This window comes from Schistocerca nitens, chromosome 2 (genome assembly GCF_023898315.1).
Source record: "Schistocerca nitens isolate TAMUIC-IGC-003100 chromosome 2, iqSchNite1.1, whole genome shotgun sequence".
Taxonomy (NCBI): domain Eukaryota; kingdom Metazoa; phylum Arthropoda; class Insecta; order Orthoptera; family Acrididae; genus Schistocerca; species Schistocerca nitens.
This window is the reverse complement of record NC_064615.1, coordinates 348,914,825-348,939,556: the sequence shown is the minus strand read 5'-3', so window position 1 is coordinate 348,939,556 and position 24,732 is coordinate 348,914,825. Positions and strand designations below refer to the sequence as shown.

The following is a 24,732-nucleotide window of genomic DNA, read 5'->3' as shown; positions in this document are numbered from 1 at the left end:
CGAATCTAAACCGCACTTTTTTTCTGTTTTTTTTTTTTTTTTTAATCCAAAAAACCGCCTGCGGCTTAGAATCGAGTGCAAAGTAAGCAGAAGTTCTGTAAAATGTTGGTAGGTGCTGCCACAACTAACTTCTGCCGTCGAATACGTGTAGCGCTACACAGGCATGCTTGCAGTCACAAAGATAAATACTGGCGCCAAAACCTCTGCGTCAGTAAATAAATTAAAAGGAAAAGTAGAGTAAAGTAAACATTTTGCCATGTATTCTTGTGTGTTTGCTGCTATCTCATTTAAATCCTGCCTGCCTAATAAACTACGAAACTGGAGTGAGACAACAGCAAACGCGGAAGAATATACATATCATATCATTTTTTTTATTCGTATTATTCTTATGCTGAATAGTGATACAGTCAGAAATGAAGCAAGGCAACTAACTAGATTTTTAAATCTAAGATGATTAATTTCTGTGCAGAATGTAATGTACTAAAGAGGCGTCTGCAAAGATTTTCAAATGGAGAAAAATTTTCGCTAAACTCTCGTTCAGAACATTACCGTATTTACTCGAATCTAAGCCGCACTTTTTTTCCGGTTTTTGTAATCCAAAAAACCGCCTGTGGCTTAGAATCGAGTCCAAAGCGGAAGTTCTGAAAAATGTTGATAGGTGCCGCCACAACTAACTTCTGTCGTCGAATATATGTAGCGCTTCGCAGGCACAAAGTCACCAAAACCTTTGCGTCAGTAAATAAATTAAAAAAAAAAAAAAAAAAAAAAAAAAGGTGGAAGACGAGCTTTTTTCTCCGCCCTGACTTTCGACCACTGCATTTTCATACATTATCCAACGAAGTAAATCCAAATTCCGTATTGTTCATCTTCGAATGTAGCAGCATTTCGATGCACTACGAAAATCCGACTGGCAAGACTGTTTGGGATGTCTGTCAAAATGGCCAAATCTGCGTTCTGAATTTTTTCCTACCTGTGTGAAGAGATGGTTGCTAATAGGAACTTTTGTAAATTGTGAATCACATGCAGTATTCTCTTCACCATAATAATAATGAATATAAACATTTTGCCATGTATTCTTTTGTGTTTGCTGCTATCTCATTGAAATCATGTCTGCCTAATAAACTACGAAACTAGAGTGAGACAACAGCAAACGCGGAAGAATATACATATCATGTCATGTTTATATTCATATTATTCTTATGCCGAATAGTGATACAGTCAGAAATGAAGCACGGCAATTGATTAGATTTTTAAATCTAAGATGACTAATTGTCTGCAAAGATTTTCAAACAGAGAAAAATTTTCGCTAAACTTTCGTTCAGAATATCTTCTATCATACGCAGTCTATTATTTGGTTATTGTTGATCATTATTAAAGAAAGCGGCAGTGTAAGTAACAACAAATAGCAGTCTCTTGCCATTGTTTCGCTAATGAGATGATTCCTCTCTTTTTTTTAAAATTGTAAGCGGCGGTAGCGCGCACAAAAGCAAGCCATGCCGCGAGCGGCGACAGGTCGTAAACACTCATTATCAGAACGTGACAAACAACACAAGACACAGTACAATAGTGCATTTTCAGCTTAGAGTGTCGTAAACACCTATAACAAAGAGAAAGGCATTTACCAGATCAAAGCAAAAAAAGCAATTGATTCAAGCCAGACGAAGCACGTGAAAAAGGAAGGGTACCCGTATAAATACGGACGGAGTGCCTGACACATAGCGATGGCTACTTGGTAAAGCTTAACTGTTAATCTTACGACTGGAACCAAACTACTGTAGCTGTATCGTCATCCATTCGACCTAAATTGTGTCTGATGTTGCAATGGACTAACTTCGTTCCGATTTGGAGGTGCGGTCTAAAACTTTTCTCTCCCCTTGAATTTCGAGTCTCAAATTTCAGGTGTGGCTTAGATTTGGGAAAATTTTTTTTCTTTGATTTCGAGTCATTTCTCAGGTGCGGCTTAGATTCGAGTAAATACAGCTAAAATAGGGGCAGAGGATCAGGAAATGTCTGACTACAGAAAGGACTGCTGGGTGCAGGACCACCACTCAACAAGTGGCGGTGACTAAACCAGCAGCGCCCTATTCCCAACCAAGCTAACATTACTTCCTCATGGCGAGGAGATGGCTGGGAGGAAGTTGACAGACTGTTTGGAGAGGTTTGACTTCTCTGAATTTGTTCCCATGAACCGTGCACCAACTGTCATGCCAAAGTGATGTGATATGCCGATAGAAAAAATTATGAGTATCTTACGAGGAAAAAAGAGTAAAAGTCAGTCCGGCTACAGAAACCAGTACCTGTGTGTTAGAAGTATTGAACCTGGCTTTTGACACACTTGACCCATGACGACACAAAGCCATGAGTGGCTGTCTGATAAAATTCCCGGGACTGCAATGTTAACCAGTTCCGCACATACAGCTGGACATCGTATCAAAGGTGAATCGTTTGCCTCTCAGAGCCTTTTAAAGGGGACAATAGATGGAGCACATAACCGCTTTCTGCATTTCAAGGTATAAGAGTAGATCGATGCGGTAGTGTAATAAAAGATGGGTAGACAACATTAAAAAACTTCTAGGAGCAATATGGATGGATTCAGCATAATACCACAATGTATCAATAAGTTCACAAAAGTTCTTCATCTAGTAGATTAACTGTCAGGTAGCAGCTGTAGTTGCAGCTGCCATTGGATATCTTCTGCTGGATAAAAAACTACTTGTCTCATACGTATTTTTAGCACATATGAACAACGTAACTTACTAAAAAAGTAGCATACACTGACTGACGACGAGACAGTGCCCAACAGGAAACTACAGTACCATCATGTTGTAATTTTTAGGGAAGCTAGAACAAGTTTAACGTATACACAAGGTTTACTACAGAAACCCACCTTAAAATGTGAATAAATGCAAGATAGTGTATTTCTACAACAGAACAGAAATCAATTTTAATAATTTGGAGCAAAAGCAATACATTTCTGCACTTAACCATAAAGATCAGAAACCCAACCATATTTTTAAGACACACTGGTATAAAACAAACCCATAAAATGTGAGGCAGAAAGGCATTCCAGATAACAATACAAAGGACATTAAACATATAATTAAGTATAATTACTAAGATTAGAGTAGCTATCAAGATGGCCTGGTGAAAGGAGATAAGAGATTTCAGACAGTGTAATGCAACTGCTATGGTACAGTTGAAGGAAGGCATGAATGATAAAGGGTAGGAAGAATGAACATTCATAGGAATTGTTGGAGAGAAAAGTCAGTCTGAAATATGAAAACTAGTACTTTAGAAAATTTTGATAATTATTTGCAGCCTCTTTTCAATATTTTACATAAAAATTGAAATGAGGTATTGGTGAAGGGTAGGAACTACTGCTCACAATATCACATTATTCACCATCAATGAATCATCAATTTGGTAAGGGAAGGACATGGAGCTGTGGTAAAATTGTAGAGGCAGACCAAGGTTTGATTACAGCATGCAAATTCAAATGAAAGTAGGTTGTTGTATATATGCAAAGATGGAGAGGCTTGCACAGGATAGTGAAGCATGGAGAGCAGGATCAAACCTGTCTTTGGACTGATGACTACAGTAACACACCTTAACCTGGTTCAAAACAGGTGTTACGTTTACTGAAGAGGTATTTAAATTATTTCAACAAGCAATCCACAAGGAACATACCAATCTTTGACAGTGTAATGTTTGTCTGGCAATGCATTCTGTGATGTTAGAGAGTCTGATGACTGACATCAGGCTAAAGAAAGTTTGCTCACAAGCTACACAGTATTAGGGTTATATCATCACTTTTATTACATTCTTTTGAACAATACTGGAGGCTTTCCGTGCACAAAAATTATATGAGACAGTTGGTTCATTGGCAAAAATGCCAATTTATTCGAACCATTTTCACAGATCCCAAAGGATAATAGTTACAGCGATCTTATTGTAAATTAAATGGGTTTTGGCTGCACACCGATTTAACTCATTGTAACTAAATTTCAATTATTAGAGAATTTGAATCAGGAGCTGCGAATCTTAATTGACTTCAGCTGTGCTATTTACACTTATCAGCCCGAATGTTATGACCACCATCCCACAATCAATACAAAACCATCCAGGCGATAGCAGCATCAGCTGGTGAGAAATGACTGCTAGTCAGACACATGCATGGTGTATATAGTATCAGCGAGTATGCTGTCTGCGCGTAGAATGGGGAGGGCACGTGATCTATCTAAGTTTGACTGAGGGCATATTGTGATGCCCGGAGGCTCAGCACAAGCTTTTCGGAAACAGCACAATTTGTTGGGTGTTTGATGAGTCCTGTGGCGAGTGTCTTCTACACATACAGGAACCAAAGTGCAACCATGTCCAGACAGGATCAGGTTGGGCGGCCACCCCTCATTACAGATGTCTGACACTGTAGGCTGTGCAGATTGGCTAAAAAAAGACAGGCAGTGAACTGTGATGCAACTAATATCAGACTTTAATTATGGGCAGGGTGTAAGTGAATCTTAACATGCAGTTCACCGAACACTCCTAACACAGGCCTCTACCCAACGACCCATGTCCATGCTGATGTTAACACTATGACACTGGCAACTACAACTGAAATGGGTATGTGACCATCGGCACTGTACACTGGTACAGTGGCAGGACATCATCAACACTGTACACTGGTGCAGTGGAAGGACATCATCAGCACTGTACACTGGTGCAGTGGCAGGGTGTTGTGTGGTCTGATGAATCCCAGTACCTTCTTCATCACAGCAATGGGAGGGCATGAATCCGTCGTCTTCCATGGGAATGGCTCCTTAACACGTGTACTTGGGACGGAGACAAGCTGCCAGCAGCTCGAATATGCCTGGGGAATCTTTACGTGGGCATCCTTCGGTCCAGTGGAGCTTGTGCAAGGCACTACGATGGGGCCAAGAGGTATCATACACTGGATGCAGAACACTTACACCCCTTTGTAGCGATCATGTTTCCCAACAGTGGTGACAGTTTTCAACAAGATAACATGCCATATCACAAGACCAGGAGTGTGATGGAGTAGTTCAAGGAACAAGGTGTCAATTTCCAATCGATGTGCTGGTCCCCTATCTCCCCAGATGCTGAACCTGACTAAACACTTCTGGGCTGTAACTGAAAGTGGCGTCAGAGCTGATGCGCCCCCCCCCCCCCCCCCCCCCGATAGTCCAGGGTGGGTAGGTAGGTGTGGAGTTAGGGATCTTATTTGCAGCTGCAAATCCATATTTACAGTTCTCAAAGTGAATGTTGGGCAACCAGTCACCCCTCTAACCAAACAGTCTGCCAGTTCGTTCCCTGGGATACCTACAAGACTTGGCACCCAGAAAAAGACAACTGAACATGCAATACGATTACATTCAGAGAGGTGGTCAGGAATAGCAGATACCACAGGGTGAGAACAGCAACATGGATTGACAGCCTGGAGACAGCTCACTGAATCACTGGAAATTAAAATGCAGTCAAGAGAGATATGTTTCATTAAATACAAGGCTTGTAACGCCGGAAATGCATATCCTCCTATTTCCATCTGTTGTACTGTAAGTTTTTTCCTTAATTTGTTACATGAATATATGACATTTCTGTGCCTTTATATATTGTAATTGTTTTACTATATATGTCGATGTATAATTGGTTTGTTTCGTAAATATTATTTGTATTTTTACGCTGGGTCTTGCCTAGGGAAAACTGCTATCGAACGATTACATCGATAGGTCGTGTGAAGAATCAAAGTGTGTAGGGTCTTTGGTAGTGTTAACTCTGCCGCGTGGAGCGCGGGCAGGGCAGTTGGGGTCTGGCTGGAGTAGCGAGTGGAGCAGGTGTGTGGTGTGACGCTCCCGCGAGTTGCCGCGCTTTCGGGGTTTAGCAGCATGTAATTGCGCTTGACTCGCGATGATAGTTTCTGACATGGTGTCGCGGACGGGAAGCATTAGCTGGCGCACATCAAGAGCCCGTTTCGCCTGGTGACCGTGTCGAGAAGAAGGCCCGCCAACATCCAGCTTCTGCAACAGCGATGGCCGACAATGAGTGACTGTCTCCACCTCCTCGATCGACGGCTTCAAACCTTCAATCAACTAACAAGGAAGGCTAAAAGCACGTAAAGTTTCAGAACTGTATGGCAGACCTCAGCTTTTCAAATTGTTCCATTTGCCTCGCAAAATTACAGCAACTCAGCATGAACCTTTGTTGCTCATTGTCCCAATTGCATTACCAAGCAGGGTCCCTTCCTTTTCCGAAATGAAACCGAGTGTCGTTGAAATTCAGACGCCAGCATTAAAGTACTATCATTGCATTTCATTACTTTAGTTTCCAAGTGCAGTTAAAGCATAGCTGGCTACAATAGTTAGATTACACAAGCACAAATTAAGAGTGCGAGTTTTGTTAGCATATTTTAGCTTACCTGTGACTGCAGCTCAGCTTGGTACGTACTAAATTTTACTATTGTTAATTATTCAGAATCATTTAATTCAAGTTCAAAGTTAAATCTCTTGTTTCTAAATTGCGTCGAGTCAAGTTGCTTTTGAAATGATTGTTGAGGTAGTCCAAGGCTAACCGTATTCTGCTGGATTTCGATGTGCTTCAGAAAGAAAGCTCACTATTAACTTCAGTCACTAAATTAACTTTCGATTTTCCGGATTTATTAATTCTTTTGCTAAATTAAGTCAGAGTGTAGCGAAATTTATTACTTCTGACAAACTTTCAGTTTTCACACTACCCGTGTCAACCTTCAGTTGCCACGCTTCTACTGCTAATTATATGTGTAATAACCTTTCTTTTTCAGTTACTATAGTAATTGTCCTTAGGACAGGCGACCGTGATTTTCCCCAAATCTCAAATATCTAATTACCTCTAGTTAATTGTTGACGTAACGGCCGCACATTTACTTTCTTTATTAACTTTACCCCTTTTCAAAATTAATTTCCACCAGTTTCATTTGCATTTTTCCTTTCATTTAGATGTAACCCTTTCCTCCCTCTTTACCGACAGATTAACTTCGGTGACGATTGCTTTTCCAAAATTCCCATTAGGTACACGCGGTTTAATTTTTCACTGTCATTAAGGTCGATAAGTGAGGGGGAGGTTACAGGCTCTGTTAATAGCTAACAGCTTCACTGAAAGAACACTAAATGTTCCTAACTGGTGCGAGAAGTAAAATAATAACCCATCTTAACCAAGGTTTTAAAACTGTCCGTGTACATGACAGTAACACTCTGATATTCCTGAAGAATTGAGAAGAACAGACGCTTGGAGGTCATGGGGGTGACAGACTAAGTCCTTGAAATAGATTGGTCATAATTCACTGTGGGGATATGTGGAAAAACATGCGGAGAATATTATGAGGAGGTTTGACGAGGGCCAAATGGCCACAAAGCTCATTTCAACTCTTAATCCCACCTGAGGGCAAATACCAGGGTTCTGAAGCCCATTGCACAAAGACATAATTTGATATTTTTGATGATTAAGAATCTCTTGAGAGGTAACTGTAAAGTTAGCATGATCGGTGCTACCGAAATTGAAGAAGGCAGACCTTTGCTTTGGGAAGAAGACAATCTACAGCACTAGTCTGGCAGATGATAGTGGCCACTCATACTCCATGGCAGTGAAATGGATCCAATAATTTCAAAGCTGAAGGTGCTAATGAGCCATAAACACTAGCAACCATAGGCCAATCGGGACAAGACTGGGGCCCAATAAATGAGTAAAAAAGGAGTGCGGTCCCCACTAGAATAGTTGTGGGCAAGCAAGCAGAGAGTGTTAAGCCTTCGCAAGTAGCCAGTCTTACATGCTGAATTTGCGCCAGCCCTGTAAGTTACTTATCAAAGATGGGTATGAAAAATCAGGACTGTCCAATAGCTGTGTATTTAAGTAGAATTCTGAGTCAGGATGGATCCTGGTATGATGATGATAATTCAGGTATTAGGGGGAGAAATTAGAAACCATGGAAATAGGTCCCTGCAGAGACCCTTTGGATAGTGCCTTGGAACTGGTGTTCAGCCAAGGCTACAGAATGGAAACTGCATCAAATGCAAATGTCACTGACATACAGTGCTGGAGTTACTGCTAAAACAGCACGAAGCCTTGAAAACCCGTCATGGACAATAAGTAAAATGTCAGGCACTAAGCACTGTCATATGCCTTATGTAGATCAAGAAAGAAGGCAAGGAGGTGGCATTTAGAAAAACACTATCAGAGAGCTGTTTTGAATCTAATCAGATGACTGACTGTTGATAGTCCTTCCCAGAAGCTGTACTGACAAGAGGACAGAGGGCTCTGCAATTCAAGAACACAGTATAGTACTGGGCTACTACCACCTTTTCAAGTAGCTTGCACACCATGTTGGTGAGGCTACTCAGTCAGCACTATTGATAGAGGTGGAGATTTTATTCAATTTGAGGACTGAGGTGACGATCCTGTGTTGTTACTGTGAGGAGAAAACATCCTAGCCAAATATGGTTGAAGACCTTGAGTATATGGAGTCCGAGAAACTTTCAGATGTTGGAACATCTGATTGTGAAGTAAATCAGAGCCTGGGTCCATATCAGTGAAGGTGACCTGTAGACAGGGCAACAGCTATTCCTGAGGTGCAAGTGATCACTTCGGAGACATCTCCTAGAACCTTGTTCGGGTAATCTGACAAAGGAGAATAACCTGGTGGCCAAAGTATATAATTTCAGCTGGTTCTTTGGACAGCCCAACATAGTAAATGGTTCATTGAGTGGTGAAAGATTGCTGCCTCTCTGGGCAGGACCAGGGAAACAAGGTTCCCGCAGATGGAGCTGCAGCAATACAAAAGGGGAGGGCCTATCGCTCTTACAATCTAATTTATTTGTGCATTACTGAAGGTCAAATTTGAGGGAGGAAATACATTAGGTACTGCTAATGATCTGCCCACAGTAACGGTGAAGTTCAGTATCACTGAGACAGGATACAAACAATTTTTTTTCCAACCTTCAAAATATGAGAGGCAATAAGAGACCTTCATCACTTGGATTCTGCAATCTTTAATTAGCGTAGCACACTATAGGGATCGGAGAGAATACTCATTTCCTCAATTGATGGAGATGCGGTAGTAGGTGAATTTTTGTGAAGCAACTGGCCAAGGTCTCTAAAAATCAGTAATATATACAATCCATGTGTTGGCATTAAAAGCATCACATTGGGAATGGGAGAAATGGCTTGACATCTAGCAGTAAACCCTGATTTTGGTCTTCTCTAGAAGTGAATCCCCAGCAAATACAAGGACAAATCTTCCAACGGCAACCTTGTTGTCTGGCGGGTCTCTATGTGCACGACATACAAAATGGAAACCACATTTCTCCAAATGTTTGTGTAATCCTGCTGAAAAACAATAACACCCTGCACCATGTTTCGTAACATCTCGGTAATAGGTAAACCACCAAGTTTTTTTTACATGAGATAATATCTGGAACTAGCAAGGGTTCACTGTTTTAATTAATGTGGAACCATTTTGAAATTTACAGATTTCTTCGAATACCTTTTCTACATTATTCACAAAGAAGACTGGCTTAGTAAAGGAAAGAACACTCAATCTGTTCAGGTGCAATCCACGAACTGAAAGGAGTAAGCTGCTTTGTTTTGCTCTCCTCCCCAGGCATGGCCAAGGAGGGACATTTACTAGGGTCATAACAATCGATACTTTTTAGAGTTCCGGTTAGTCCAAGGAGATTGCCAATGCCCCACATCCATCGATGTGCGACTTTGATCTTTTTTACAGAGCCAAATATTCACTGTGATGCTGACTACACTGACTGAGGGCTCTCCTCACAGGTACCACTCAGCCAGAGCAATGGCCAATTGCCACCTGGCTTGATGGAGATGACCAGCTGGTGCAAAATAATGCCACATCGTGCAGACAAACATAACGGATGCCCTATGAATGAGTTAGGTTGACAGCAGTGAAAAGCCTGAGCAAAGATATACTCAGATAAGGCGGCAGCACAAGAAAGGAAGATACCGCAAAGGCCCCCACCCATGCTCACCACACACGTACTGACAAAAAGAGTTGTGAGGTCCTGGGGCAAACCATTAGCTGAACAAGTCTTTCGACCAGAGGTTAGGAACACAAAGGAAAAGATTTTAAGCCTTAACATTTCATTCCAAAATAATATTCTAGTTCCATCACATTACTATCATTAGGAATGTAAGAGAAGGGTCAGGTATGCCCTTTGAGATTAGCTATGGGATTCCATTTCAGTATCAGTTATTTTTGTAAACATCCTGCAAAACTTAATTTGATATGGAAGTTAACCCATAATCTTCCTTCCTTTATTACAGCAATATGGAATTCCCACATTGTTCCCGACACCCACTGCTTAAGTATGGGACTGTTTTCAATTTAGAAACCTGTAATCGATCCAAATGTTGGTTTGAACACTGATATTTTTCCATGCATTGCCTTGCTGGGAGGTGGTAGGCTCTATAGCTGAGTCTTTGCAAGCTGATCCCTGACAGTTGCAGTGGGCTGTGCGCGACAGTTTCATCAACTATCTCAACCAATAACGTAATTCGAATTTGTAGAAGTCTCTATGGAAACGCCTCATTCTTGTTACAGCTATTTAATGGCTACTGTTTTCGCATGCAGAAATCTGCATTTCACAGTTGAAAGCTGGCAACAGTGCTGTGGGCAGTCAAGGATCTTCTTTTGCTGTCTCGACTTTAATCTTACTACAATATTTCTTTACTGAACCCTGGCTTTTATTGGGGATCTAAATTTTAATACGGAATCCAAGCCAACATATTCAAATACACACAGCAATTTCAGAGATGAACGTCACATTAACTGCCAGCGAAGATCTAAGGACCCACCACGGGTCAAACTACAGAGTGTTGGAACAGTGGCCTCTCAGTTAGCCACCATGATTAATGCTCTGTCTGGTATCCTCCTCTTTTGAACCCAAGAACTGGTTAACCAGAGCGCAAAGGCGTGGGTGGGGGGAGGGAATATCCTGGATTTCCCAGTTAAAAATACACTTTTTTCCATTTTAATGGGTAGTACACTTTCCCTTGGAGCTGTAAAACTTATCAATCCTTTGAAAGGTAAGGTTTTATACACTGGCGTAGAACTTTTGGGCACTTTAGGAAACAAAACACAGCAAAAAATGTGTTATGGAAAGCTCTTTGATGAGCAGCAACATGCACACTGTGTACTTCTTATTACGGAAGTATAAATAGGAATTCCATCAAACACAGGACATTAGTTTCCAAAGCACTGACATCAGTATTGAGATGCACTTTCGTTAGCCAATAGCAACATCACAAGTTAAGTAGCGGAAATAAATGAACAGGAAAAGTTAACGATTTAAATAAATATACAAATTAAGCTTTCACATTTAATATTAGTCTTTTTTTGCATGTGTTACCTGATAAGGTATGTTGTTGTTGTGGTCTTCAGTCCTGAGACTGGTTTGATGCAGCTCTCCATGCTACTCTATCCTGTGCAAGCTTCTTCATCTCCCAGTACCTACTGCAACCTACATCCTTCTGAATCTGCTTAGTGTATTCATCTCTTGGTCTCCCCCTACGATTTTTACCCTCCACGCTGCCCTCCAATACTAAATTGGCGATCCCTTGATGCCTCAGAACATGCCCTACCAACCGATCCCTTCTTCTGGTCAAGTTGTGCCACAAACTCCTCTAATCCCCAATCCTATTCAGTACCTCCTCATTAGTTATGTGATCTACCCATCTAATCTTCAGCATTCTTCTGTAGCACCACATTTCGAAAGCTTCTATTCTCTTCTTGTCCAAACTATTTACCGTCCATGTTTCACTTCCATACATGGCTACACTCCATACAAATACTTTCAGAAATGACTTCCTGACACTTAAATCTATACTCGATATTAACAAATTTCTCTTCTTCATAAACGCTTTCCTTGCCATTGCCAGTCTACATTTTATATCCTCTCTACTTCGACCATCATCAGTTATTTTGCTCCCCAAATAGCAAAACTCCTTTATTACTTTAAGTGTCTCATTTCCTAATCTAATGCCCTCAACATCACCCGACTTAATTCGACTACATTCCATTATCCTCTTTTTGCTTTTGTTGATGTTCATCTTATATCCTCCCTTCAAGACACCATCCATTCCGTTCAACTGCTCTTCCAAGTCCTTTGCTGTCTCTGACAGAATTACAATGTCATCGGCGAACCTCAAAGTTTTTATTTCTTCTCCATGGATTTTAATACCTACCCCGAATTTTTCTTTTGTTTCCTTTACTGCTTGCTCAATATACAGATTGAATAACATCGGGGAGAGGCTACAACCCTGTCTTACTCCCTTCCGAACCACTGCTTCCGTTTCATGTCCCTCGATTCTTATAACTGACATCTGGTTTCTGTACAAATTGCAAATAGCCTTTCGCTCCCTGTATTTTACCCCTGCCACCTTTAGAATTTGAAAGAGTATTCCAGTCAACATTGTCAAAAGCTTTCTCTAAGTCTACAAATGCTAGAAACGTAGGTTTGCCTTTCCTTAATCTTTCTTCTAAGATAAGTCGTAAGGTCAGTATTGCCTCACGTGTTCCAGTATTTCTACGGAATCCAAACTGATCTTCTCCGAGGTCGGCTTCTACTAGCTTTTCCATTCGTCTGTAAAGAATTCGTTTTAGTATTTTGCAGCTGTGGCTTATTAAACTAATTGTTCGGTAATTCTCACATCTGTCAACACCTGCTTTCTTTGGGATTGGAATTAATATATTCTTCTTGAAGTCTGAGGGTATTTCGCCTGTTTCATACATCTTGCTCACCAGATGGTAGAGTTTTGTCAGGACTGGCTCTCCCAAGACTGTCAGTAGTTCCAATGGAATGTTGTCTACTACGGGGGCCTTGTTTCGGCTCAGGTCTTTCAGTGCTCTGTCAAACTCTTCACGCAGTATTGTATCTCCCATTTCATCTTCATCCACATCCTCTTCCATTTCCATAATATTGTCATCAAGTACATCACCCTTGTATAGACCCTCTATATACTCCTTCCACCTTTCTGCTTTCCCTTCTTTGCTTAGAACTGGGTTGCCATCTGAGCTCTTGATATTCATACAAGTGGTTCTCTTCTCTCCAAAGGTCTATTTAATTTTCCTGTAGGCAGTATCTATCTTACCCCTAGTGAGACAAGCCTCTACATCCTTACATTTGTCCTCTAGCCATCCCTGCTTAGCCATTTTGCACTTCCTGTCGATCTCATTTTTGAGACGTTTGTATTCCTTTTTGCCTGCTTCATTTACTGCATTTTTATATTTTCTCCTTTGATCAATTAAGTTCATTATCTCTTCTGTTATCCAAGGATTTCTGCTAGCCCTCTTATTTTTACCTACTTTATCCTCTGCTGCCTTCACTACTTCATCCCTCAAAGCTACCCATTCTTCTTCTACTGTATTTCTTTCCCCCATTCCTGTCAATTGTTCCCTTATGCTCTCCCTGAAACTGTCTACAACCTCTGGTTCTTTCAGTTTATCCAGGTCCCATCTCCTTAAATTCCCACCTTTTTGCAGTTTCTTCAGTTTTAATCTACAGGTCATAACCAATAGATTGTGGTCAGAGTCCACATCTGCCCCTGGAAATGTCTTACAATTTAAAACCTGGTTCCTAAATCTCTGTCTTACCATTATATAATCTATCTGATACCTTTTAGTATATCCAGGGTTCTTCCATGTATACAACCTTCTATCATGATTCTTAAACAGGTATATCAAACACAAATGTGCCAGTAAAATTTTAAATAATGATGTAACTGGATGGCCTTAGGGTCCAAAAATTTTCTAAGCGGTAAGTTTTGAATGAAAGTTGAATACTCTGCAAGTTAAGAAATTCATCGCACACTGACACACGTAACATAATTCATCTTGCATAAAAAGAAATTTACTCTGAAAGTAAAGTTTCTCAAACCATCATTCAAAATATTTTCCTGTGACCTGCTAGAAATAGGTTCATTTGAACAGCTGCCAGGGAGCATCAGCGAACAGGCATTACCGCCATGTGCAACTATAATGATGTAAAGGCCCCATACTTCACGTTTCCTCAGCCTCTACGCCTTTCGTTGCATTTCTGTTTGGAATTTTGTGTGTACTGGAGCATCATGTGACCATGTGCAGCACCATGATATGTTGTTCAGAGGGGACATACAGAGTTATTGTACTTAGGGAAATTGTTTAATCACATCTTATCCAGATAAAGAATGCGAAACAAGAAAGCAGCCCTTGGCATAATATTCAACTCACAACTTGACTAACTCAAGAGTACCCTATATTTTGTTATAAATACTGATTTATAGTATTTCCGATCGGGTTTACACCCACACAGCACTGCAAAAAGCTAGTAAGAAGGAATACAAATTTCTTGCAAAAATAAAAGAATGTTGTTTGTATATGCCTGAATTAATGACTAAGTTTTTCCATCACTTTTTCAAAACAGATAAAAAAATTAACAAGGTTATCTGTGAAGCCAAGAACCTGTATAATTGGCAGTTTATAATGATATGAATATCGGGTCTTCAGCCAGAAAATATGTCATCTTGACACAAAATTTTGGTAGTCCACCTGGCCACCATCTTCAGGTGAGTAGCCAATCACCTAATTCACTGAAACTGAAACCCAACCTCAGTGGGGCTCCTTTATACACCACCTGTACGTCTACCGCGCATGAGTGAATGTAGCTGCCTGCTAGCACAAAGCAAGACAGTGCCCCTATGGTGAAAACCTGTGGAAATGATATATTGATATAAAACACTGTTGACATCTTTTGATGACCGAAAGAAAGACTGTTGTTTTATAATGTCAAAAAAAGAGGGATCCAATTCTTACTCAAAGAATCCCCTTATCCCTGTTTATAATACTGTCAGACAGCCAAAAATCCTGTTTTGTTTGCATTAAAAAACATTGGTCTTTGTTTTCGCCATCAAAAGGTGTCAACATTGTTTGATTTCGATTTATCGCTTCCACAAGTTTTCATCACCAGTGCTCTGTTGTGCTTTGCAATAGAGGGCAGTTATGTCCGTGCACGCGCAGTGCACCTACAAGATGTGTATAAAGGAGCTGCCCCTGCTGTTTGATTTCAGTTCTGGCGAGTTAGTGCGATGGTTTACTCACCTGAAGGTGGCAGCCAGGTGGACTTCCGAAATAATGTGTCAAGATGACGTTACGTTCCAGCTGGAGACCCGATAAGAATATCATCAGTTACTATGGTGGGAAAGTTTACAGAGCGAGGGCGACTTATATTCTACTCGAAGAGTAAATATACTGCCTTTCGGGGGGTTACAATGGTAAAATATGGTGTACTGCTTACCAATGATATTCTGTAAACTTAAGATTTAAACAATACAAATTAAGAAATAATGTCAAGCCTAGAGGATGTACCACGCAAGTGTTGAACGATGTCTTGTGATAAAAAAGCATTGTGTTTCATGGTAGGCAGACTTGCAAAATTGTGTTCAAGCTGTCAATATATTTGAAACTAAACTTTTCATTCAATACTAATGACCAAATTCGCCTGCTTAGTCATCTTCAAGTGAACATTTACCTATGTTTGTAAGTATATAGAACAGATCTTACATTATGTCATAAAATGAACAGGAAATCAGAATACTCCAAGCAAATCGAAATTTCGTAAACCATGTTAAAATGGATAATTCGGCTTGAAGTGCAGATTCCTATGTCCTGATTCATAATAATATAGGCCCCCTACCTGGTATTAAGCTTTTCAGTGTGGTTTTTGGGATGCCTATTTTCTTGGAATACCAGTACTTTATCATCTTTTACTTGGTTCTTTATTATGGCATTACGGCGTATGTGCCAGAAGATGAAAATGTGCACTTGAAATTCAGCGAATGGTTGAAACTGGCCAACAGTGTGGAATGAAACACTGTTTCAAATAGATTGCCTGCCTCTGTGGAAAAGATTAATAAAAGCCAAATTTCTTTCGTAAACCAATAAAAATAACTTCATTGTTCTGCAAGATTATTAATGCTTGATTGCCAATGATGTTGAAATGAAATAAAATCAGAAAACAAACTAATAACATATTTTAGTCTTCCATAATTATGTGAATGTATTTTCATTCAATTTACAGCACCCAGACACAAGTCAGTTTTGTTTTCATCTGACGCGAGAGCTGTAAATTAAGACAAAACAGCAAATCACAAAACGCAAACACACTTCACATGAAGACCACCCTAACAACTCAGCCTGTTCTGCACCTGTGTGAATTTGGCAACTAGGTTGCACCAGAAAAATTTTTCTGGCTAGCATCTGGCTGCTACTGCGCATACAGCTAACAGCCTCAGTTCAAGTAGCCAGAAGTAGGAGAAGGTTCTGCTCGAAGAAACTTCAGCTCTGCGCATGTGAGTGAGCACAATGGCAACTGATAAAACGAAGTAATGTAAACAGGTGTGACATCACACTCACCAAAAGCAGTTTGTTGTAACAAAGTGCTGCACAGTTTTCATCCTATAATCTTTCGCTCATTTTGTTGTTGGTGTACACTTGCCTGTGCACTGTGTTTTGTTGTAAATGGTGCATTTCCTTTTCAGTTTAAGTTCCATTTTGGTGTTTTTCTCTCATTTATGTTTTATTGTTGCAGTAGTGAGGTGAAGTAAAATTCTTTGTTAAGATTACAAAAATTTAATTGAAGTCTACAACAATGAAAAATTCCTGGGTTTTCCCCAAATTTCCCAGGTCTTATTTACCCCATCAAGAGAATCATTCCTGATAAGAAATTCCCAATGGTCATTCGGAGAGAAAGTGAGAATAACAGTCTCTAGCAGTGCACTTGGGACAATTCTACATTTATCAAATATGGCAGAGACAAACAAATATATGATACTACATGAAACACAATGAGAAAAAGTGTCCCATCTGTTTATCACTATGAGCATCTTTTTTACAGAAGCCTTTATATATTTCGGTCAATAATATTACAATAATAAACCTACAACTTTAGACTTCAAACTCCAATGAATGCCCCTGTTTAAATGTACCACCTGCAAAATTTACCACTTATCAGATAATATAACAATAAATCATTTCAAACTGTAGCATCATAGTTTTGTCTTGGAACAAAAAATACTAACCTGCAAATCCATGCTCCAGGTCCCATAAATAAACAGAAGATACACCACCTTCAAAATACATCTCTCTATACTGGTCAAACGCATGATTTGCATCTATTTCAAGTTTCCTGAGTCTTTCTGATGGCATTGATCCATCTTCTAAAGGTGGGTCATAGGTGTTACTCCAAGGAGACCTGTATTGAAAACAGATGAACTTTCTGTCATTTTAGAATTATTCAAGAATACACCCAATGAAAAATTTATCATCTAACACAAATAATTTCAATGCAGTTACCACTAAATCAACAAAAGTGAAACCAATAGAGCAAATAAAAACTGAACTAATACTTGGTTGACTTTTTTTGTATCATTTACTCTAGTTTCAAACAAATGTGGCACACTGGTAACATAATTATTACAATGTAGTAGCCCCCTCCACCGCTTTTCAAGAAATGGCAGTTCTTGCTTTCAAATAGAGCACAACATCACACAGAAAATACAGTAGGCCTATTTCAGAAGGTCTGTTTACTGAAATAAACAAAATGTTATGCTTGCAACATAAAAGCTTCTCATTTCAAACAAAACTCCACTTCTTTAGACCAAAATTCCAAACTAGTTACAGTGGTGTACACAAATTTATAACTGCTTTTTAAACATGATTTTGTGCGTTACTGATAATGTCACATCTTCCAACCCTCCTCTGAAATCTGACTGATCCGTAGCAATGACTGAGGTCTACATCTACATCTACATTTATACTCCGCAAGCCACCCAACGGTGTGTGGCGGAGGGCACTTTACGTGCCACTGTCATTACCTCCCTTTCCTGTTCCAGTCGCGTATGGTTCGCGGGAAGAACGACTGTCTGAAAGCCTCCATGCGCGCTCTAATCTCTCTAATTTTACATTCGTGATCTCCTCGGGAGGTATAAGTAGGGGGAAGCAATATATTCGATACCTCATCCAGAAACGCACCCTCTTGAAACCTGGCGAGCAAGCTACACCGCGATGCAGAGCGCCTCTCTTGCAGAGTCTGCCACTTGAGTTTATTAAACATCTCCGTAACGCTATCACGGTTACCAAATAACCCTGTGACGAAACGCGCCGCTCTTCTTTGGATCTTCTCTATCTCCTCCGTCAACCCGATCTGGTACGGATCCCACACTGATGAGCAATACTCAAGTATAGGTCGAACAAGTGTTTTGTAAGCCACCCCCTTTGTTGATGGACTACATTTTCTAAGCACTCTCCCAATGAATCGCAACCTGGTACCCGCCTTACCAACAATTAATTTTATATGATCATTCCACTTCGAATCGTTCCGCACGCATACACCCAGATATTTTACAGAAGTAACTGCTACCAGTGTTTGCTCCGCTATCATATAATCATACAATAAAGGATCCTTCTTTCTATGTATTCGCAAAACAGTTTTGGTTCAGAGTTGGAGAAGCCAAAAGAATGAATTCTAAATAAAATATAGGTTATGGTAAATGAATAACCTGTATGAAGACTATGTTTATGTTCAGCCATCACTATGACACTATAAATAATTGCCTACTGTTTTAGCTTCAAACTTGGTAGTTTTACATTCTTTGCTGAATGAAATTTCTACACATAACCTCTGTTGAAAAGTTCAGTGTCATATGGGAGGGGTGGGGGGGGGCGGGGGAAGCAGCACTTACTGTGGTATGTGTAGTTACAATTACAAATGTCTCATCGGTGACGTGACAAGCACACTATGTATCAAGCTCTGGTATTTACTTTCCTCCAGCAATCATGTATGTCAACTATTACTATTGAGGCAGTAGCCAGGTTTTTTCCTGGATCAGTTTTGGGATTAATATGTAAACCTTTAAAAGATGCACTTTTGGTTGCCTACATTCACACCATAGCACATGCCCTTTTCTTCATAGAAAGGCCTAATTAAAATCTCAATATAGCTATTAAAACTTCATGTTAGATACCAGACAGATATCCAAGTATTCTGATTCACAAACTATCAAAATCCACTGGATGAGGAGGCATAAATTACTTTACTCACTTTGATATCAGACAGACTTTTGAATCACCTTGGTACACATGAACTACATTTGATGCTGTTTTACACTGCTCACAAAATGACTAATTCCACTACACAGAACGTGATGTTCTGGCTGACATATTCAGTGAGCAAAATTGCTGGTCTTATGTTAATGAAGTGCTGCATTCTACCACTTGTGCATACTTTATCTGTTAAACATGCCAACAACACCTGCATTCACTGAGTTTAAAAACCAGCGCCAACAACAAAATGAAGAGTAATACACCTATCAGTATAATTTAATGCTTATACTTAAGCATTTCAAATCTGCATAATGTAAAAACTCTAACGGGGAAAAAAACCACACTGACTTAGTCAAGCAACGACACAATGAAACGTTACCTGTATGAATCACCATCTCTATTGTAGTCACAAAGAAGATAATCTTTCCCCATTTCCTTGTCTCTTGCTATTTTCAGGGGTTGATCTACTGATGAAAGTAAATCTTCACATAGACTTGGTACCAAATCTATTAGGTCACTTAGATTTTTCTCTATCTGCTGCGGCGGCAAACGCCGCATGAGATCCAAAGCACAATCCATCTGCTGGTCCGTCTACAAAATAAAATAGTTGGAAATCACTGTTTAAAATTTGTTCTTTCTACGTCATAATGCTATTTACGTGCAAATATTCGTTTACTGTCTACGGAGATACTCGGAAGTAACACTAATATGCGCCGCTTATTATCCAATAAATAGCTTTACGTTACTCAACAAGCATACATAATATGTAACCCTCTTTAATGACACAGATTTGAAGAACTGTGTACAAAACATCTCACAAACATCAACAAACATTTGACAGAAATAGGGTGTGAACCTCAAACGAAGATGAGTCATCCTTTCAGATGTGTTTATTCCATGTACGCAAAGCAATTAATGTCAAAAACTTCACTGCGCATTTATCAGTAACATACCATTTTGTAGATGAATGTCTATTTATGTATCTGCCCGAACAAGATTCTGTGTCATACACCCGTTCTCCAAAAAAATGGTGACTCGTTGCTATCTATGCGTCGGAAGAACACGGTGAATGAAAGGACCCGCTAATCCAAAGGCTAACCGTGTTCTTCGCGTTATTGACAATCTTTCTTCTCAATTACACATCATTTTGCACATCTTATCAAAAATATATATGTACTACACCCGAATGATACTCTCGCCCTAATAATACAGCCTGAGATCCCCACACCTCGACCAAACACAGTCTCTGGGAACTGATTGCGTATGTAGAAGGCGTAGGATTTATCTAGATACATAATCTCACAAGAAGAACGACAGTAAAGTAGGCAGGACTGAACTCAGAAAGTTAGATCGGTGCTATACTTCTCACAGGTGACTATGAATATTTATGGCGGTGCGGAAAGACAACAGAAATACGAGTGTAGAAAAATTATGACAACTGGATACTTTATAACCATCTCTGTAAATGTGTTTAGAGAAATGCGTACAGTTGTTCGTACTTTTTACGACTACAGATGAAAACTGATTTTAAAGCTGGAAGCTATCAAACTTGAACAAGCAAATCAGCGGTACATTGTTATGTTGAGTCATGGTGCTGGAGTGCCAGTCTGCAGTTTAAGTGACAACGCACTATTTACGTACTGGTGAGAGAGCTATATGTCATCTGAACCATGAGAGTAGAAGGAAATGTGCTGAAAGCAAAGTGTCAGTTTCATGGAATGTAATTTGTTTTTTCTCACTTCTGGCAAAGTCCTCTCCCACCAACTCATGAGTTCAACAGGGGTGTAAATTATATGGGACTAAGTCCTAATATGTATCAAATACAATAATGAATACTCCATAAACATAGCGGAAAGCACAGTAAGTGAGCCGCGCGGGGTTAGCCGAGCGGTCTTGGGCGCTGCAGTCAGGGACTGTGCGGCTGGTCCCGGTGGAGGTTCGACTCCTCCCTCGGGCATGGGTGTGTGTGTTTGTCCTTAGGATAATTTAGGTTTAGTAATGTGTAAGCTTAGGGACTGATAACCTTAGCAGCTAAGTCCCATAAGATTTCACACACATTTTGAACACAGTAAGTGAAGTATTCTGACTTTAGAACAGATCCTGTAGTCACTTTGAAATTTGGAAATAAATGCAGCATGGTAATGTGGAAGAGAATGTATCCAAAAGACGTAATAAAAAATGAATGGCTACAAACACTCTCTGAGTCCTGACGCTTACATCATGCCCTGTTCTATAATGAAAACTGCAGTCTGTAAAATTGGTCAAGCACAGACAGTAATGATGGCATGCCCTATTCTATACTGAAAACTGTAGTTTGTGAAATTGGTCAAGCACAGACAGTAATAATAAATAAATGCTCCCATTCTGGGCTATTTCCAGACTTCTTGAAAGAAGCACACATACAGTACAAGTTCACAAAAAAATGCAATCCACATAAGTTCCAAGCTACAGGCCCATATATATAATGCCGGTGCTAGCTAAGGTGATGGAGTCCATAATAAAAGATCAGCTATTAAATTATTTTGAAGGAAACAACCTCTTTCATGATATGTGGCATAGCTTTAGGAAGGGCAAGTCAGTGACAATAGGAGTACTTGATATAATCTAAATAGATTATGGTTTTAATGACGAGCTAGTATTTAGTGATGTTTAAAGTAGTACACTTTAATATAATTTATTCACACACACCACACTTTGACAAGAAACGGCTGAATGAACAAAGAGTAATTACATCAGCATTATTTTAAAAAATACATGGAACACACACACACACAGAGATGAACAGGGTGAGTCACCTAACATTACCGCTGGATATATTTCGTAAATCACATAATACTGACGAATCGATTCCACAGACCGAACGTGAGGAGAGGGGCTAGTGTAATTGGTTAATACAAACCATAAAAAAATGCACGGAAGTATGTTTTTTAACACAAACCTACGTTTTTTTAAATGGAACCCCATTAGTTTTGTTAGCACATCTGAACATATAAACAAATAAGTAATCAGTGCCGTTTGTTGAATTGTAAAATGTTAATTACATCCGGAGATATTGTAACCTAAAGTTGACGCTTGAGTACCACTCCTCCGCTGTTCGATCGTGTGTATCGGAGAGCACCGAATTACGTAGGGATCCAAAGGGAACGGTGATGGACCTAAGGTACAGAAGAGAGTGGAACAGCACATTACCTCCACATGCTAACACCTTTTTATCGGTCTTTTTCACTGACGCACATGTACATTACCATGAGGGGTGAGGTACACGTTCGACGGGCGTTTCATAGGACGTGGAGGACGCATAAATTGGCCAGCCCGTTCTCCTGATCTTACATCTCTGGACTTCTTTCTGTGGGGTACGTTAAAGGAGAATGTGTACCGTGATGTGCCTACAACACCAGAGGATATGAAACAACGTATTGTGGCAGCCTGCGGCGACATTACACCAGATGTACTGCGGCGTGTACGACATTCATTACGCCAGAGATTGCAATTGTGTGCAGCAAATGATGGCCACCACATTGAACATCTATTGGCCTGACATGTCGGGACACACTCTATTCCAATCCGTAATTGAAAACGGAAACCACGTGTGTACGTGTACCTCACCCCTCATGGTAATGTACATGTGCATCAGTGAAAAAGACTAATAAAAAGGTGTTAGCATGTGGACGTAATGTGTTGTTCCACTCTCTTCTGTACCTAAGGTCCATCACCGTTCCCTTTGGATCCCTACGTAATTCGGTGCTCTCCGATACACACGATCGAACAGCGGAGGAGTGGTACTCAAGCATCAACTTTAGGTTACAATATCTCCAGATGTAATTAACATTTTACAATTCAACAAACGGCACTGATTACGTATTTGTTTATATGTTCAGATGTGCTAACAAAACTAACGGGGTTCCATTTAAAAAAACGTAGGTTTGAGTTAAAAAACATATTTCCGTGCATTTTTTTATGGTTTGTATTAACCAATTACAGTAGCCCCTCTCCTCACGTTCGGTCTGTGGAATCGATTCGTCAGTATTTGATGTGGTTTACGAAATATATCCAGCGGTAACGTTAGGTGACTCATCTTATATATATATATATATATATATATATATATATATATATATATATATATATATATATATATATATACTCCTGGAAATGGAAAAAAGAACACACTGACACCGGTGTGTCAGACCCACCATACTTGCTCCGGACACTGCGAGAGGGCTGTACAAGCAATGATCACACGCACGGCACAGCGGACACACCAGGAACCGCGGTGTTGGCTGTCGAATGGCGCTAGCTGCGCAGCATTTGTGCACCGCCGCCGTCAGTGTCAGCCAGTTTGCCGTGGCATACGGAGCTCCATCGCAGTCTTTAACACTGGTAGCATGCCGCGACAGCGTGGACGTGAACCGTATGTGCAGTTGACGAACTTTGAGCGAGGGCGTATAGTGGGCATGCGGGAGGCCGGGTGGACGTACCGCCGAATTGCTCAACACGTGGGGCGTGAGGTCTCTACAGTACATCGATGTTGTCGCCAGTGGTCGGCGGAAGGTGCACGTGCCCGTCGACCTGGGACCGGACCGCAGCGACGCACGGATGCACGCCAAGACCGTAGGATCCTACGCAGTGCCGTAGGGGACCGCACCGCCACTTCCCAGCAAATTAGGGACACTGTTGCTCCTGGGGTATCGGCGAGGACCATTCGCAACCGTCTCCATGAAGCTGGGCTACGGTCCCGCACACCGTTAGGCCGTCTTCCGCTCACGCCCCAACATCGTGCAGCCCGCCTCCAGTGGTGTCGCGACAGGCGTGAATGGAGGGACGAATGGAGACGTGTCGTCTTCAGCGATGAGAGTCGCTTCTGCCTTGGTGCCAATGATGGTCGTATGCGTGTTTGGCGCCGTGCAGGTGAGCGCCACAATCAGGACTGCATACGACCGAGGCACACAGGGCCAACACCCGGCATCATGGTGTGGGGAGCGATCTCCTACACTGGCCGTACACCACTGGTGATCGTCGAGGGGACACTGAATAGTGCACGGTACATCCAAACCGTCATCGAACCCATCGTTCTACCATTCCTAGACCGGCAAGGGAACTTGCTGTTCCAACAGGACAATGCACGTCCGCATGTATCCCGTGCCACCCAACGTGCTCTAGAAGGTGTAAGTCAACTACCCTGGCCAGCAAGATCTCCGGATCTGTCCCCCATTGAGCATCTTTGGGACTGGATGAAGCGTCGTCTCACGCGGTCTGCACGTCCAGCATGAACGCTGGTCCAACTGAGGCGCCAGGTGGAAATGGCATGGCAAGCCGTTCCACAGGACTACATCCAGCATCTCTACGATCGTCTCCATGGGAGAATAGCAGCCTGCATTGCTGCGAAAGGTGGATATACACTGTACTAGTGCCGACATTGTGCATGCTCTGTTGCCTGTGTCTATGTGCCTGTGGTTCTGTCAGTGTGATCATGTGATGTATCTGACCCCAGGAATGTGTCAATAAAGTTTCCCCTTCCTGGGACAATGAATTCACAGTGTTCTTATTTCAATTTCCAGGAGTGTATATATATACTACTGGCCATTAAAATTGCT

General features: G+C 40.8%; 1 protein-coding gene across 1 annotated transcript in view; it reads right to left on the bottom strand.

Moving 5' to 3' along the window:
* The window catches only part of LOC126236164 (F-actin-capping protein subunit beta), a 40,425-nt gene extending 20,045 nt beyond the window's left edge, over positions 1-20,380 (bottom strand). Inside the window, exons 1-3 of the mRNA XM_049945252.1 lie at positions 20,092-20,380; positions 19,518-19,729; positions 17,116-17,288 (exon numbers count right to left, since the gene is read on the bottom strand). Of these exons, the coding sequence (XP_049801209.1) occupies positions 17,116-17,288; positions 19,518-19,729; positions 20,092-20,094 (388 nt within the window). The 5' untranslated portion in view covers positions 20,095-20,380. The remainder of the gene's footprint in view (positions 1-17,115; positions 17,289-19,517; positions 19,730-20,091) is intronic.
* Between the last annotated feature and the right edge of the window lie 4,352 nt (positions 20,381-24,732).